Source organism: Meriones unguiculatus, chromosome 15 (genome assembly GCF_030254825.1).
Source record: "Meriones unguiculatus strain TT.TT164.6M chromosome 15, Bangor_MerUng_6.1, whole genome shotgun sequence".
In the NCBI taxonomy this organism is placed as follows: domain Eukaryota; kingdom Metazoa; phylum Chordata; class Mammalia; order Rodentia; family Muridae; genus Meriones; species Meriones unguiculatus.
The window spans coordinates 61,716,558-61,732,696 of record NC_083362.1 but is presented as its reverse complement, the minus strand read 5'-3'; the positions used below and the strand labels follow the sequence as shown (position 1 = coordinate 61,732,696).

The 16,139-nt window shown below is 49.3% G+C and overlaps 1 protein-coding gene across 1 annotated transcript in view; it reads left to right on the top strand.

Moving 5' to 3' along the window:
- The first annotated feature begins 2,818 nt into the window (after nt 1-2,818).
- The window catches only part of Cfap65 (cilia and flagella associated protein 65), a 37,170-nt gene continuing 23,849 nt past the window's right edge, over nt 2,819-16,139 (top strand). The window contains exons 1-12 of the mRNA XM_060368643.1: nt 2,819-2,923; nt 3,522-3,567; nt 4,681-4,878; nt 6,557-6,741; nt 10,638-10,740; nt 11,488-11,654; nt 11,780-11,979; nt 12,235-12,380; nt 12,842-13,064; nt 13,400-13,665; nt 14,541-14,741; nt 14,966-15,325. Of these exons, the coding sequence (XP_060224626.1) occupies nt 4,750-4,878; nt 6,557-6,741; nt 10,638-10,740; nt 11,488-11,654; nt 11,780-11,979; nt 12,235-12,380; nt 12,842-13,064; nt 13,400-13,665; nt 14,541-14,741; nt 14,966-15,325 (1,980 nt within the window). The 5' untranslated portion in view covers nt 2,819-2,923; nt 3,522-3,567; nt 4,681-4,749. The remainder of the gene's footprint in view (nt 2,924-3,521; nt 3,568-4,680; nt 4,879-6,556; nt 6,742-10,637; nt 10,741-11,487; nt 11,655-11,779; nt 11,980-12,234; nt 12,381-12,841; nt 13,065-13,399; nt 13,666-14,540; nt 14,742-14,965; nt 15,326-16,139) is intronic.

Sequence of the window (16,139 nt, the reverse complement as noted above, 5' to 3'; positions counted from 1 at the left end):
AGGGGAAAAAGAAGAAACCCAGAAGAGTGCTGGCATCGCTCTCTCTGGAGTCCCAGCACACGCTCCCACTGCCATGAACTCTGTGGTGCCTTCTCCACCAGGCTGGGCTAGACGGTCTCCAGTCTTGAGCCCAAACAAATCCTTTTATCTTTAAACTGCTTCTATCGGGTGTCTTGTCACAACAATGGGAAATGTAACTGAGACGTTGGCCTCTGACTCCTTCGGTTTTGGAGGGCAGCCCTTCCATCTGTAAGTGGTGGGTGGGCTTGTCCACCAGTCAGCAGAGCACCCCTGGTGCTTAGGTATCCTGTGCTTGACCCTCCCTACCTCAGCACAGCAAAACAACCTCTGTCCTGGAGAAGGAGAGGAGGGCGATGTGGAAAGGAGATAATGCTCTCTTCCAAGCACGCTGCAGAGAGGCCGAGGCTGGTAGAGAGGGAAGGTGCATAGAATACTGAGTGGCTTGTTTATAGAGACCTCAGGGAGAAGGTGTTTTTCACTGCTCTTCACGTGCTTAATCAATCTTCGTTCTGTGTTTTAGAAATTAACCAACGAAGCCTTTGTGTTAAATGCCTATAACCCCAGAGGCTGAGGCAGGGGTATTTCAAGTATGAGTGAGGACAGCCTGGTCTACAAAGTGAAAACCTGTGTCAATAAACAAAAGAGGGGAAAGAGTATCCACAACAAATAGATGAGAAAAGTGAGGCTCAGAGAGATCATGTGACTTTTTCAAAATCTCACAGCCAGACAAGAACAGAGATTGATCCCAGGCTCGTCTGATTTTCTGGTCCAGAATCATCTCTCTTCCAGGGGAAGGTGGTGAGAAGAGGCCTGGGATGAAAGCATGCTATGGCTGCTTTGTATGCCGTGAAGCCCTAATCACTAACTGTGCTTTGTATCCCCAGCTCCAGGTTTCAGGCAGGAATCTCAGGTCTCCCATCCATTCTTTCCTTTTCCAATATTTTGGTCCTTATCAGTTTCCTTAATCATCATTTACTTTTATTCACAGCCTTGAGCCAAACAACACCCGTGTCTGTGGGCTTGTGGAGGACTTAACGCCTCAGATCCAATACCTGCTATCTCCCATGGAATCAAAGCTACAGAGAAGGGGACTTCCAAGGCAAGCCCAGATTCCACTTCCCCGTACTCACACCCAGTACTCGACCATACCTTTCCAGGTTATTCACCTTCCTGGGCTAAGTCCAGGCAGGACACCCTCCTCGGGAGTCCCACATCAGTCACCCCTCAGAGCTTTCAAGAGGAGTTAAATTTTCATAGAAACACAGGCAACTTGGCTCGATGACAAAAGAAACTGTGTCCTTCCATCGTCCCAACCCAGAATTCATCAAGATATAAACAGGATAGGATTCTGGGAGAAGTTCCTTGTGGAAGGAGGCCGAAGGACAGTGGCTCAGAAAAAGTCTGACTTTTTTTTATCATCAGGTTTTCTTATTGGAATCCCTGACCCTGCTCTCAATCTCTTTTTGACATAAGTATGAAAAGTACCCCCTCCTTTTGTCCATAAGGTCCAGCTGAATCTGGCTGATTAAAAAAGAACTTGAGAAAAAAACAACAACAACAAAAAAGAAATCATTATAGGAACTCCAAACAGCATAAACATACTCATGTCCAAAGTACAAGTTTCCGATTCTGAGAATCCCGTTAAAACCAGTGAAACACTCACTGAGTTCTACATTCCTTCATCCCGGGAGAATTCCAGGCTTAATCGGGCTGGCATGACTTAACTGACCTCCTGGCCTGCCCTTTCAGCAGTCCTGCCCCCCCCCCTCATGTGATCTCCCAAGCTAACTCAGGTCACTTTGTCACTTCAGTCCTTGTTCCTCCTAATGTAAAGTGAATCCAGGTTCTCCAAACTGCTACTTCATTTTCTGGGTTTGCCCCCATGTCTCTAAGCTTTCCTTCAATAGCCATTCCACACCCCTTTCCTTCTGAGGAAAAAAGGATTCACTGTTCAGGCAATAAAACTCTTTAATTGCCAAAGAATGAACTTTGAGATCCTCGGCTTTGTTATGCAGTCTTTCCCAGTAAGACCTTTCTCACAACATGCACACCAAGGCCCAGACAACTGAGCTTCCCAAGATTCCTATTACGTGTAAGAATTTCCTCACACATTAATTTTGTCTCTCTTCAAACCAGTCAATTTACCTTGGTTGATCTTGGACCAGAAGACACCTGGAAGAAAATGACAAAATCATTCCTTTCACCAGCAGAAGCAGCACATTTAGAAATCTGGTGCAATAAGATGCAACCAGGGGCTGTTTTCAGCTGAACAGCTGTGATCTTTCGAGGCTCTGAGCCTAGATCAATGACAGCCCCAAGAGATCAGAAATGACTCCCGTTCAGGTACTGAACCCAACAGTAGTCTCTGAATATAGTTGTCAACTAAAGTAATGAGTGCCAGGACATCCTGAGAACTGGGGGCACTGTGTTTTATCTTGCCTGGACTGGAAGAAGACCACAGTCGCTGCTAGAGCAGGGAGACTGAGCATTAGGGAGATTAAACTTGGGCAGCACTCACTGGGGACGTAGCTTAGTGATGATCAAGACCTTAATTATTTCTCAGGATGAAAAGGAAAGAAGGAAGGAAGGAAGGAAGAAAGGAAGGAAAGAAGGAAGGAAAAAAGAGAAAAGAAAAAAGAAAAGAAAACTATAAAAGGAAAGAAAAAGGGGAAAATAAAGAAAAGCAATGACATGAAAAGGAAAGAAAACAAAAAGGAAAAAAAAAAACGAACTCGTTCGCTTTCTCTGAACCTTGGCTCTTTTGGGTTGCCGTCGTTGCCCTGGGCGATCAAGAGGCGCTGAGTCCCGCGCGTCCTGTATCTATGGAGACGTCAGCTTGGCGGCTGTGTGCGTTCTGAACGTTGGAGCCCAGCGAGAAGCACAAGTGTCAAAGAAAAAGAAGGTATCCGTACCGAGACCCCTTACCCATGCAATCGCCGCGGAGCTTTCACTGTGAGCGAGATTAATTAGGCGGGGCAATCGGGAGACTTGGAGAAGCCTCCTAAAGTATATTTTGTCGCCTTCGTTTTCCCTGTTTCTTCCTCAGCTGTACTAGGCGACACTGCCCCCACTCCAATCCCAACCCCGTTTCTCCACCAGTCATTTCTGGAAAAATTTAAGATCGGAAATTAGGCAAATAAAAGAAGCTGGTGAAATCTTCTCTTCCCACTTGGAACTAGGAAATCGGCTTAAAACAAAACCAAAAAGCAAAACAACAAAAATCTCACAACTACACCGGCTTTTCGCAGCGAAATATTGGAAATGACCTCATGTGTTCCCCCTGGGCTCCATGCTCACCACGCTAAGCCCAGGCTGGACCCCTTTTCTGCCCTATTCCATCTCTTCTCTGGCCTTTCAGGAATAGACTGGTGTGTTGAGTGGGGGCTTTTTCAGAGCGGTGGGGCAGGAACTGTCTGTCGAATCCCCTGTATTTGAGAGGTCAGGGAATAGGGGCAGGTCTCCAAGGACGGAAAAGTAACAGCTCTCTTCCCCACCCCCAGCTTGCGTTTCTTGGGCTCCGCCTGAACAGCCGCTTTACTTTTGGAGGTAGGAACCTTAATTGTTTTGTCCCTAGCAGGGTCCATGCTGTGCATTGTTTGTAAATGCTCCGTGAGGGAATGGATGGGGTGAAGGCGGAAGTCTGGAAGGTTCCCTCCAATAGTTGGAGAGCCCTCTAGGAACAAACGACTCCACAGAGGGTTTCTCCGGTTGGTGGAGAAACAATGAATGAGATTATCTGCTGGACAGTGTAAACTCCTAAAGGCCGTCAGGAGGTTGTTACATTATAACCTGAGGAGCTTAATAGCCAACTTGAAAAGGGAAATTTTTAGGTTAAATAAAAGGGAATCACAGTCGGCCAGTGGTGGCACACACCCTTAATCTCAGCACCAGGGAGGCAGAGGCAGGCAGATCTCTGCGAGTTTGAGGACAGCCTGGCCTACAGAGCTAGTTCCAGGACAGCCAGGGTTACACAGGGAAACCTTTTTCTTGAAAAACCAGAGTGGGCAGAAGACAAGTCCCATGCACAGGGATTAAAATACCTGCTGGAAACTTTACCACACTGTCTGGCTCATCAGCTGTCAGTAGATGGCTAGCCAAAACTGATACTATTTTGGATATTGATAATGTCATTTAAAGAAGGGGAAAGGATACTAAACAGTGTGAAATAAACACACATGTTCAAAATAAGTATTTCAGCTTTGCTGTCCAGTGTGGTAGCTACTAGCCAGCTGTAACACTGAGCGCTTGAAATTTGGGCTGTCTGAGTTGATATAAACTGTGAATATAAGCTGCACTGGGCTGGCAAGATAGTTCAGTGGTGAAGAGTTCTCCTGCACGCCAGAAGAGGGCACCAGATCTCATTGTGGATGGTTGTGAGCCACCGTATAGTTGCTGGGACCAAGAGTTTTACACAGAAAGCAAATTAAACAGTGGATAATGTCACGTGTGGCCACGGAATAACATGGCTGCGCGAGTTTTTTTCTGAAACTGTCTGCCATGTGATTGCATGAGTGGTACTTTAGGGTGCTGAGCAAGGCTCTGGACCTTGCATTCCGTCTCATTTCTAATGGTGCCACCTCATAGCACTTGTCAGAATAAAGAGCACAGCCCTCCTCCATCTCCGCTGAACGAGTCTCCTGCATCGACTCTCTTCTTCAGGTCCTCCTCTTCTCCTCTCCCAGCTCCAGACTCACGTGTGAATCTAGGAGGAATCTCTGGCCTGGCTAGATGCTGATCGGGACAAACGCAGGCCACATTATGAGGCTCAGGGAGAGCAGAGACTACACAGTGCATACCATAAGCGACAGATCATGCCTGAGTGTCAGCACACTGGCAAGCAGCAATGTCACCACCCAGGTGAGGCTCTGGGCGGGCTCGTGGATCAACCGTGGCAACACCAGTGGGTTCCTGGTGACAGTACAATAGAGTAAAGGTCCGGGGGACGGACTCGCCTGTACACACTCCAGCTCTAGCCCTTCTTAAATGGAGCCCTGGGCAGACTCGAGTGCAGGTGAGAGTGCTGGGAGCTGACTCGGTCCTCTGCAAGAGAGGCAAGGTCGAGGGCTATTAACTCTTGAGCTATCTCTCCAGTCCTGCTGACCATTTCTTGATGTTGATAACCTGTGGGTTATTTCACAGTCCTTGACCATGTGTTGCACAAGTTGGTTGTGTGTGTGTGTGTGTCTTTATCAGCATGGATGGGAGCCAGCAGAGACTGATATTACATGTCTTTCTCCCTCCAGTCCCCACATTATATTTTGAAAGAGTCTCTCACTGAACTTAGGGCTTGTTGTTTTTGTCACACTGGCTGTCTGGCAAGCCCCTGAGGTCTGCCTGTCTCCAGCACCCCAGCCCACACCCCTGCCCAGTGCCGGGGTTACCAGCAGGCACATGCCCCTGCAACCAACTTTTTCATGGGTGCTGGGGATCTGAACTCAGTCCCTCATGTTTGCCCAGTAAACACCCCATCCACTGAGCCTGAGTCCTCTGATTGAGCTCTAGAGTGGCTTCTTAGTTCGCAGTTGGATCCTGATTGATGCACTGATTTTGATCATGGGTTGCTCTCCCCCATCTGTGCCACCTTTCCTCCATTGGCAATCAGGGAAAGAAAATATCATATTGGCCATCCATTGCTCTTAGTAAATATTGAAATGCAGAGTGTAATCTCCAGAGAGAAAGGATTTGTATGTCTTCTTCACCATGACAGCCCAAGCACCTCACACAGTGCCTGGCACATGGTAGTCAACAAATATTTGCTGAGTGGATGGCTGCATCTTGTGTTATCTATGACAACAGATGAGCAATAATTGGTCAAAGAGAAAACGGCAGTGAGCTGAGCGCTCATGGCAATGGGCATGGCAGGAAAGAAGTGTCCAGTTTATCTTTCCTTCAACTTATTGCCTCAGGGATTTCAGCCCCCTCCCTCCTTAGATAGATACAAGATGTGGATCAACTAAGAAAGTGGGTTTTTCTCCCCCCATTACAGTCAGGGAAACACTGGCACACTGAGTCTTATGAAGCACTTGGGGTAGCCGGGGGGACGTGGGTGGGAATTAGTCACTGTCAACTTGGCCCCTTCCTCTGCCCCAGTAGCCAGCTGAGGGCTGGGTGAAGGAACTGTGGAATGCCCTGCATTCTGGGAAAACATCTGGGGTAGCCCATTCAAGCTAGGAGAGGCTTGTGCAGATCATGGCTGGCTGGGAAAGAGGAAGAGAAGGTTCCTAAGGGAGAGAGAGATGCCCGAGGATATCCAAGGGATAACCCAGCAGCCAAGGCTGCATCAGTCACCTGGTGGCTAGGGCAGCTCAGGTAAGACTCCACTGCCGGGCCTTTTATGAGAAACAGTTCAGTGACTTCAGGTTGATGGTGCAAGATCCCGTTTCTTCTCCAGCCCGCACCCTGGGCTGAGGGACTTCACCATCCCTTAAGTGCTAAAAGCAGGATGGAGACAGGAGATCCCCATGTTTTCTGGGTCTCAGCATCCTATTCCTGACGATTGGCCTTGCTTCTCCCCCCTTTCCTGCCACCCAAACAGGCTGGAGATTCCCTGACCAGGAAAATCTGCATCTCGAGGAAGCAGACCGACGAGAAGAAGAGGGTGGTGTGGGGCATCGAGGTCGCTGAGGGCCTGCACTGGAAGGGCTGGGAGCTGGGCAAGGAGACCACGAGGAACCTGGTTCTGAAGAATCTCTCCTTGAAAATCCAGAAGATAAAGTACAGGTACCAGCAGGAGGGAGCGGGGACCTAGCGCCTGAGCCCTCGAGCTCTCAAAGCCGGTTCTCCTTAAATGGAAAACGAAGTGACCTTTAAAAGGTCACCAAGTCAGAGGAGCCATTCAAAACACGTGCATGGTGAAGAGTCCTAGAAATAATGACTAACTGTAGTCCAAATCGTGGGACCGTCCTACTCCCAGAGAACAGCTAGCCTGCCTCCTGTTCTACCTACTTCCCTGCTTTTCCCAGACAGATTTGCCACCTGTGTTGGCATCCTTAAATGATACAGTTTAATTTACCTTATGAACTTTTAACCCCCTTTAAAAAAAAAAACCTCAATTTGTCTTTTGTATACACCTCCAGATCTGCATTCACCTCAGGTGAAGCATTTCCCTGCATTTCTAAAGAGACTTTCAAGATGTCCCCTTATCTACATGGAATTGCCTTTTGTGAATGGCTTGAGGATATATTTCGTTAACTGAATGTGCAATCTTGTCAGCACCGTTTATCAAAGCGGATGCACTCCAGTTGATGGTTTCCCCGCCACTGACAGATACTGTCGAACGGTGTAAATCTGTGGAGGGAATCTGTTCTGTGCCCTGATGTACTAGTGTAATCCTGGGTGTAATTAATAGAATCTATGGTAAAGTTCATATCCGGTCATGTAAATCCTCCATCTTCTCAAGATGTTGTCATGTCCCCTTGAACTTCCATTAAAACTCAAAATGAGCTCACTGCACATACACCCAATTTTGTGTGTGTGACATTGGGATTTGGCTGAACATATAGATCAGTTTGGGAGATTACATATTGAGTCCTCCTACATCTGGTTCTCAAGCGCTGGCATTACAGGTGTGTGTCACTATGCCCAGCTATATACATGATGCTCTTTAAAACTGTTTTCATCTTTTGTTTGTTGATATTTCTGAAGGTTGTCGTTTTTTAGTTTGTTTTGAGATAGGATCTTACTATATAGGCCTGTCTGGCCAAGAACTCACTATATAGACCAGACAATCTTCTTGCCTCAGACTCCCAGGTGATGGTATTACAGATATGAACCACCATGACTGGCTAGATTGTATAACATTTTAAAAATTTTTTAAGATTTATTTTTATTTATGTGCATATGTGTGTATGTCCGCATGTACATACATGTATATGTGTACGGGTGACCTTGAGGTCAGAGAGAGGTTGGATCTCCTTGCCAAAAGTTGCAGGCAGTTGTCAGTTACCATGTGGGTGCTGGAAACCAAGCTTGGGTCTTCTGAAGGAGCAGCAAGTGATATTAACCAGTGAGCCATCTCTCCAGCCCCTAACATTTCTTTTTTGTTTGTCTGTTTTTAGGGCTTCTTTTTTAAGATTTATTTATTATTACACAATGTTCTGTCTGCATGTGCACCTGCATGCCAGAAGAAGGCACCAGGTCTCATTATAGATGGTTGTGAGCCACCATGTGGATGCTGGGAATTGAACTCAAGACCTCTGGAAGAGCAGCCAGTGCTCTTACCCTCTGAGCCATCTCTCCAGCCCCTAACATTTCTTAATAGATATACCATTTGTTTTGTTGTTTCTTTATTTATTTATATGTTAAATTATGGCAACTGACTTTCTGCATCAAACTAACCATGCATATCTTGATAATCCCAACATTGTTATGTTATCTTTTTTTTTTTTTAACTAATATTCTGTTTCTGAGTAAGATTGGTCTGTAGTTCTCATTCTGTCTCTGTCAGGTTTTGGTACTACCATATGGTTGTTTCAAAGGCTGTGTTGGGGAGTGTTTCTATATTATCCTGAAGACTTTGAAACTGAACTCGTCTTTCCTCTAGTGCTAGGCAGTATTTGCTGTGGTTTTAGATAGAATGACCATAAAGTTCACTGAATAATTCTCATGTTGGTTCTGTAAGTTGCAGTTTCCTGTAACTGTGTCTGTTCCACCTACACTTACCAGACCATTGGTGAAATCATTGTCAATATGTTCTTTCTCTCTTTCCTTCTTTTTTTTTTTTTTTTTTTTTTTTTTTAATCTTTTGCGAAACAGGGTTTCTCTGTGTAGCCTTGGCTGTCCTGGACTCGCTTTGTAGACCAGGCTGGCCTCGAACTCACAGAGATCCGCTTGCCTCTGCCTCCCTGACTGCTGGGATTAAAGGCACGCACCACCATGCTCAGCTCATCATGTCTTTTCTAGCACTCTCAAAACCTGCTGCTCCTGTGCTATCCTTCTGGGTTCCTATAAAATCAGGACAGCCTCTCTCTCCATGACCATCATCTTCAGCAGAGACACAAATCTTGGTATGAAGAATTGTAGGAGTAGAGGAGTAGGGAGTAGGAGTAAGGAGTGGGGAGCCAGGCATGATGGTACATGCTTGGAGGATCAAGGAGTTCAAGGCTTCATACAGCAAGTTTGAGGTCACCCTGTACTACATCAGAGCCTGTCCCAAAGCAAAAATGTACTGTATCTATGGAAACGTAAACATATATTGACATACATGTGTATATGGTGGGGTCTGAGGGAATAGCCTGGTAGCTTGACTGCCTAGCATGTACGAAGTCTGGATCTGATCTCCATCACCATATAAATGGAATATGGTGGAGTTCATGCCTATAACTGGGGAGGTGGATACAGATCAGAAGTCAAAGGTCACCTTTGGCCACTATAGAAGACTAATTAGTGAAACAACAGTTTTCTTTAACCCCACCAGCTTCCAAAATAATTGACACAGAGAGACTATGATTTATTTTACAAGCTTAAAGCACCGCATCTGGGCAGATATCAACTCTCTAAGCTCTTTAGCTATCTTTCAGCTAAAGAACCCAAGTTATTTGCCAATAAGTCTTCCTTTCTTGGCTGGATCTGTTCCATGTCCTCCTTCTCCATCTTCTGCTCCTTCTCTACATCCTCCCCCTGCCTCATGGTGTCTGGGTGCCCAAGCCCGGGAACATAAAACTCGGCCTACCTCTGTTCTGCCAAGTCAAAGGCTGCAGCCCTAACCCAGTCAACTTTAAATTAGGTAGAGCTAGGTTTACACAACAAAGACAGGTGTAACGGAGAATGTGCTTGTCTGGGCAGCAACCAGATCTCGGGGCATTGAAATCAGCATCTGAAAACACAGTGAATGAGACCCTCCTCCAACGTTTCCCCACTTTAGTGTAATAAAAGGTTCATATATATATATAATATATATATATATTACATACAGTAGGAACAATTATGAAACAATCAGAAAAACCATTATATAAGAGTTGCATATTTAGGGTCCACTCCATATGTATGGGCATCTTGGTGAGTTCAGAGTTCTGAACTTAAATCTCTATCATATTTTGTATCTATCAACCTAAAAACATCTATCTGGATCTTACAACATCTTTTTAATTCCTAAGCAACTAAGCTCAGTTGTAGAACTCTTAACTAGTCTTCAACTCCATCAGAGACTTGAGAAGGAATAAAATTATTATCTGAGTAAACAGGGAGTGTAAGCAAGCAGCTTCCAAAATAAGACAGAGACAGTCCACTGCCTGGACAGTCTCGCAGAATCTCTCTCTAATGCTGGAGCATCATCTTCAGCCTTCTGGCCCAGTATATCTGACAGACATATTTGTGAGGCAGGAACTATTAAAGACTTGCTTCCTGTCTTGGTAGAGCTTGGCAAATGACTTGGCCTGCATCCAAGCTTACCCATTTTAGGCAGAATTCTGTCCCTCCAACAGGCTACATATCAAGTTCAAGGCCAACCTGGGCTACATGAGACGGGCTCTCAATAAGTAAATAAAATGAAGAGAAGGAGGGAGGGCATAAGTCTCCCTTGCAATCTGGCTCCTTATTGAATCTCCTCACTCCTTCAGCTTCCTCTGGTGGTTCTGAGCCCAGCTCTGCTGTGTTCATCACCCGGCTTTTCTCTGCAGGCCTCCCAAGACCAAGTTCTTCTTCACGATCATTCCCCAGCCCATCTTCCTGAGCCCAGGCATAATGCTCACGCTCCCCATCATCTTCCGGCCTCTAGAAGAGGTAAGTCTGCCAGACAAGCAATGCAGTGTGGGGAGGGGAAGGAGAGCAGAGACCTCCAATTAGGAGGATCGTCTGAGCAGCAGGGATTTCCACACACACCTGTACCTCCTGCATTTGAGGAGCAAAGGCAAGGGGAGTTTAAGACCATCCTGGTCTACATAGTAAGTTCAAGCCAGGCATGGCTACAAAGTGGGATCCTGTCTCAGGAAAAAAAAAATCAAACAAACAAACAACAAAAAAAATCCAAGCTTGGCCAGACCCTGATCTTGTTCAATAGAAGGGTGTTCCCCATTTGCTATTGGGCCAGAGAGGCTGTAATTACCACCAGAAGACTATAGATTCATTAGGCACTTACTACCCGCAATCTTCCTTAGAATTTTTGGTGAAACTTTTCGTCTTGAGTCTCAGTATGTTTAGTCGTAGTCTCACTATGTTGCTCAGGTTATCCTGGAACCTCTAGGCTCAAGCAGTCCTCCTGCCTCAGCTTCCTGAGTAGCTGCAATTACAGGGGTATGCCTCTGCATCTTCTCAGAATTCCTGTTTCCCCCAGAAGTGGCCCTTTTCTCGGAGGCCAAGACAGTATTAAGTGCTCAGGAAGTCCTGACATGGTGGGCTATATCCCAGCACCCCCTGCCAGAGATTTATTGAAGGGATGGCTTGCAGGCATGGGATGTATGATCCCGGAGTCCTACCTGGGTACCACTCGCCGGTAACGGCCTCCTCCTCTCCCCACCTCTTGTTCTGCAGAAGGAGTACACGGACCAGCTGTGGTTTGAGAAAGAGGAGGGGGCTTTCTGTGTGTCCTTGAAGGCTACCTTGCCTTGCCACAAGCTAGCCTGCCCAGAATTCTTGCAACTGCCCATGTGCGCCGTAGGAGACATGGTGGAGACCTGGTTCTGCCTGAACAACGTCGGGTGAGAAGGCCCGGAAGTGGAAACCGCAGCCCCTGGGAGGAGAGCTGCGTGGCGCGGAGGAGACAGGCAGAACCCCAGGACCTGACTCCTCCCCCTCCCCCCCCTCCCCTCCCCCTCCCTCTCAGGGACCTGCCCACCTTCTTCACCTGGGAAGTCCCAAACCCATTCCAGATGCTTCCCACCTCTGGGCTACTGGAGCCAGGCCTGGGTTGTAAGATCAAGGTGACCTTCGAGCCCCTCGTCGCTGTTATTCACGAGGTGGAGGCCCTGTGCTGGTACGGGAAGGGCAGCAGGCAGAAGAACAGCGTCCAGATACAGGCTGCAGGTGAACCTGCCTTCCCCACCCGTCCCCACAGACCCCCTGTGGCACTCCCTCAGTTTAAAACCTCGCTGTGCCCCCCCCACCCCACCCCCCGCCTCTCGCCCTTCCCTCTGCCCTGGGCTTTATCTTCTACTAAGCCACAGACTACCCCTGGGGGGGCGGTGGCGTGAGGCGACGCTTCACGTGTAGGGGCTGTTCACCTGTGCCTATAGAGGCCCTGACAGGTCCTCCTCAAGACACCCCCTATTTCTGCCCCAGGCAAATGTACACAGCTGCTGGTGAGCATAAAGCACAAGCAGCCAGAGGACCAGGATCCGGAGGGTTTCCAGAAGTTGTTGCACTTCGGCTATGTCTCCGTGGGCTCCACCGCCGAGCGCCAAATCAGGCTGTATAACCCATCTGCGGTGTGCATGCGCTGGGAAGGGATGGGCAAGAGGGAAGGGGCAGGGCTCAGGGGACCTCAGGGCTGCGCATGCTCACAGCCCATCCTCCTTCCTCTCAACCCTCAGAGGCAGAGCCTTGCACGCTCGTGTCTATTGATAAAAACACGAGTGGCAACAGCTGTCTCCCCTCTCAGCGGAGGCTGGGCTCAGGTGTCCTGTAGTGTCCTGAGTGTCCCGACCCCGGGTCTAAGGCTTGCTCTCACCCTAACCTTTGGGAGAAGTAAAAAAATGGCCCCGCTCCAGTCCACCTTGAGATGGGGCACACAGCTTGGCCTCTTTCTCCTCGTGCTCCCTGATACTCGCACAGGCCAGACTACTTACCACGTGTCCCTGATCCCTCTTGTGGCTTCCTCTGTATGACGCACAGGCCTTCCAGATCTATGACTAGAACCTTTCCTTCCCCCGACCCCCTGGCCCTACAGGTTAATGCCCCCTTTAAGGTTGAAATAGCCGAAGACGTGCTCACCAAAGACCATGCCTTCTCGTGCTCCACGACCCACGGTATGGTGCCCCCAGGAGAGAAGAAATGCCTGTCACTGTTCTTCCACCCCAATACCCTGGACAGCAGAACCAGAGACTACTTCTCCATCGTGCCTGCTGGTTGCGCCTCCCAAACTCAGCTCCAAGTCGTCGGTTTCTGTAGAGGTAACGTTCCTCCCAGGAGGCTGTGCTCCCCAGAACATGAACATCCCACTAAGGAGTCAGTCATTCCCTTGAGCTCCTTGTCTGTTCCAGAGAGACTTTTTTTTTCCTGGTCCCTGAGCCTGGGTGTCTGCTGCCCCCTGGTGGCCATGTGGGGAAGCATTGCGGATACCTGACGGTCCACACAGTAATGATAGAACTCTGAAAACTTTGCAGGGTCCCTGGGCCTTATCTGGCCGTCTCGCTCTAGGATGCACCCCATCCGAGCGGTAGGACCTGGCACCCCAGCCCACCCAGAGGGCAGGGTCCTCCCGTAAGGACCCATGTCCTCTGCCTAGGTCCCCAGGTGGTCCTGCAGCACTACTGCATCAACTTCAGCTGGGTGAGGCTCGGGGAGCACGCAGAGCAGACCCTGTGGATTGAGAATCGGTCGGACTGCCCTGGCCACTTCCAGTTCGACATTGACTGCCAGGAGAGCGTCTTCAGCATCAGACCTACCTTTGGAACCCTGGCAGGCAAGGCCCGCATCACCCTGCACTGTGCCTACCAGCCCATGCACCCTATCATCTGCTTCCGCAGGGTGGCTTGTCTCATCCACCACCAGGTGAGTAACGGAGAAGGGGCCAAGATACGAGGGAAGAGGCCGTTCTCATTCCGGTGACAGGCCATGAGACTAAGTGATGAAGGCCGGGCCTGGTGGGCGCTCCCCTCTTTTCAGAACACGTAAGGCTGTCTGGCTGGGTCATCTCCCCCTTTAGAATGGCTGCCATGGCTTTAGAGGCCCAGCACGGCCAGGAGTGGATGAAAGCTCACTGGTCCAGATGGGTGTGCCACGTTGACCCTGACTGTTTTCATGCTGTAGCCTCTGTTGCTGTCAGTGGGCTGAGAAGTGGAGAGGGGGAGGGGCCTAGGCCTCACCCCACAGAGCACGTGCAGTGTTTGCGTAGGTGAACCTCTGAAGCCAGAAACCAAACCCAGCCCCCGTGGACGTGTGATGTACAGTACCTGAACATGATGACGAAGTTGAGGCTGAAATGTAGCCTTGGATTTCCCCATCAACTGGACTCTGGTCTTAACCCCTCTGCCTGGAAAAGGGGTTCTTTGCCCCATCCTCACGAGTGCAGCATAAGCTCTGGGAGGCCTTGGAGGGAAAGGACAGGACAGATGTGGTTTCTGCCATTTCACCCATGGGTGGAGCTAATTGCTGGTTTGCTAGGCTCCTGATGGGCACTGATTGTCAGGAGAACGCCCAGGAACCATGGCAGGTGGAGGAAGGGCAGGCAATAGCTGATGGTCGTGTCTTCAGGCCTAGGCTGCTCTCCTCCTGACTTGCCCCAGAATCGCACTCCTCAAACAGCAGCTCTCGGGATGCTCCCCCTGACCTGCCTCCTCTGCTCCCTGCTGTCCTCTGCCCAGCCCCAATGCCCCCTTGTCTCACCACCTACCCCATGCTCTGTCCCGCGTGGGCAAACATCACAGGACCCACTGTTTCTGGACCTGATTGGGACCTGCCACTCAGAGGACATCAAGCCAGCCATCCTGAGGCCTCAGCACCTCACCTGGTACCGAACACACCTGGCTCGGGGCCTGACACTCTACCCTCCTGACATCCTGGCTGCCATGCTGAAGGAGAAAAAGCTAGAACGGGATGAGAATGGGGCCCTCATGTTGCCCATTGAGGTATGTGGGATGCCAGACATCTCAGCGCCCCCACAGAGGCAGTCTGCCCACTCCAGGTTCCTGGCCCCTCCCCCGGCAGTCATTGAACAGGTCTGTGGAGCACCTCTGTAGCTGGGGATGGCCTACTTGGAGCCTTGCAATCTTTTCTGGAGAGGAGGGAGCCAAAGAAAGTCAACAGCAAGAGGAATGACATTTGAACCCTGTCGCAGTCTCTCCCTCTGCAGGATCCGCTCGACCTGCCAGCCCCAGTGTACCCCTCCATCCCCCCCATGGCAGAGTACTTTTTTGACGGCACCCGGGACATGGCCATCTTCCCCCCGGCTGTCAGTCTAGAGCCGATCGACGTGGACTTCGGTGGCTGTCCCAGGCCTGCGGACCCCAACCCTGTTCCCTTGTGCCTGAGGAACCACACCAAGGGCAAGATCACGGTGATCTGGACTCACAGGCCTGACTGCCCTTTCTGGGTTACCCCAGACACTAGCGATGTGCCTCCACTCAGGTCCATAGCCCTGCGCCTGCACTTCAAGCCGTACTCTCCCAACTGCCTCTATGCTGTGGAGCTGGAAGCCTTCGCCGTTTACAAGGTAGTGTGCAGACAGACCAAACAAGTGGGGAAACTAGGCCCCCTCCTTGGAACCTGAAGGGCAGTCTGGTCACAAGAATGACCTGTGGCTGCAGAGCCTATCCTCTCCAGGCAGACTTCTCTGGCTGGACAGTGTCCTCTACCGGTTGGATCCTCCCAGGCTCAGGGCCTAACTTGGCCCTTCTGAAATCCACCTCTGCGTGGTCTCCCTCCCCCCACCTTCCCCCAGGGAAGAACTCGGCTGGAATTGTGCCCTTTGGAAAGACTTAATGCCTAGGGAGGAGTTCTCTGGGGGTCTCAGATAGGGGTCCCTGGCTTCTAGTCCTGGGAGGAGGTATTTCAAAGCAAAATCACTGTTTTCATTTTGTGGTTTGTTTTCTAAAATGTTTTTGTTATTATTATTATTTATTACAATGTATTCACTTTTGTATCCGAGCTGTAGCCCCCTCCCTCACCTCCTCCCAGTCCCACCCTCCCTCTCTCTTCCCCTCTATGTCCCTCCTCTTGTCTGCTGATAGGGCAGGTGGTTTGTGTTTTTTTAAGACAGGGTTTCTTTCACCTTATAGCCAGGGCTGGCCTCAACTCCTTGCAACTTTTTGTGCCTCCACCTCCTGATTTGGGGATTATAGATGTAAACTCAAAACATGGTTGTGGGTGTTTTTATTTTTGTTTTGTTTTTGTAGAGATCTTGTCGAGTACAGGCTGGTCTTGGTGTCAGGGACCAAACCTGGGGCTTGATGCATACTAGGCAAGCATCTACCAATTAAACTATACCCTCCATGTCTTTCCTTCCTTCCTTCTTTCCTTCTTTCCTT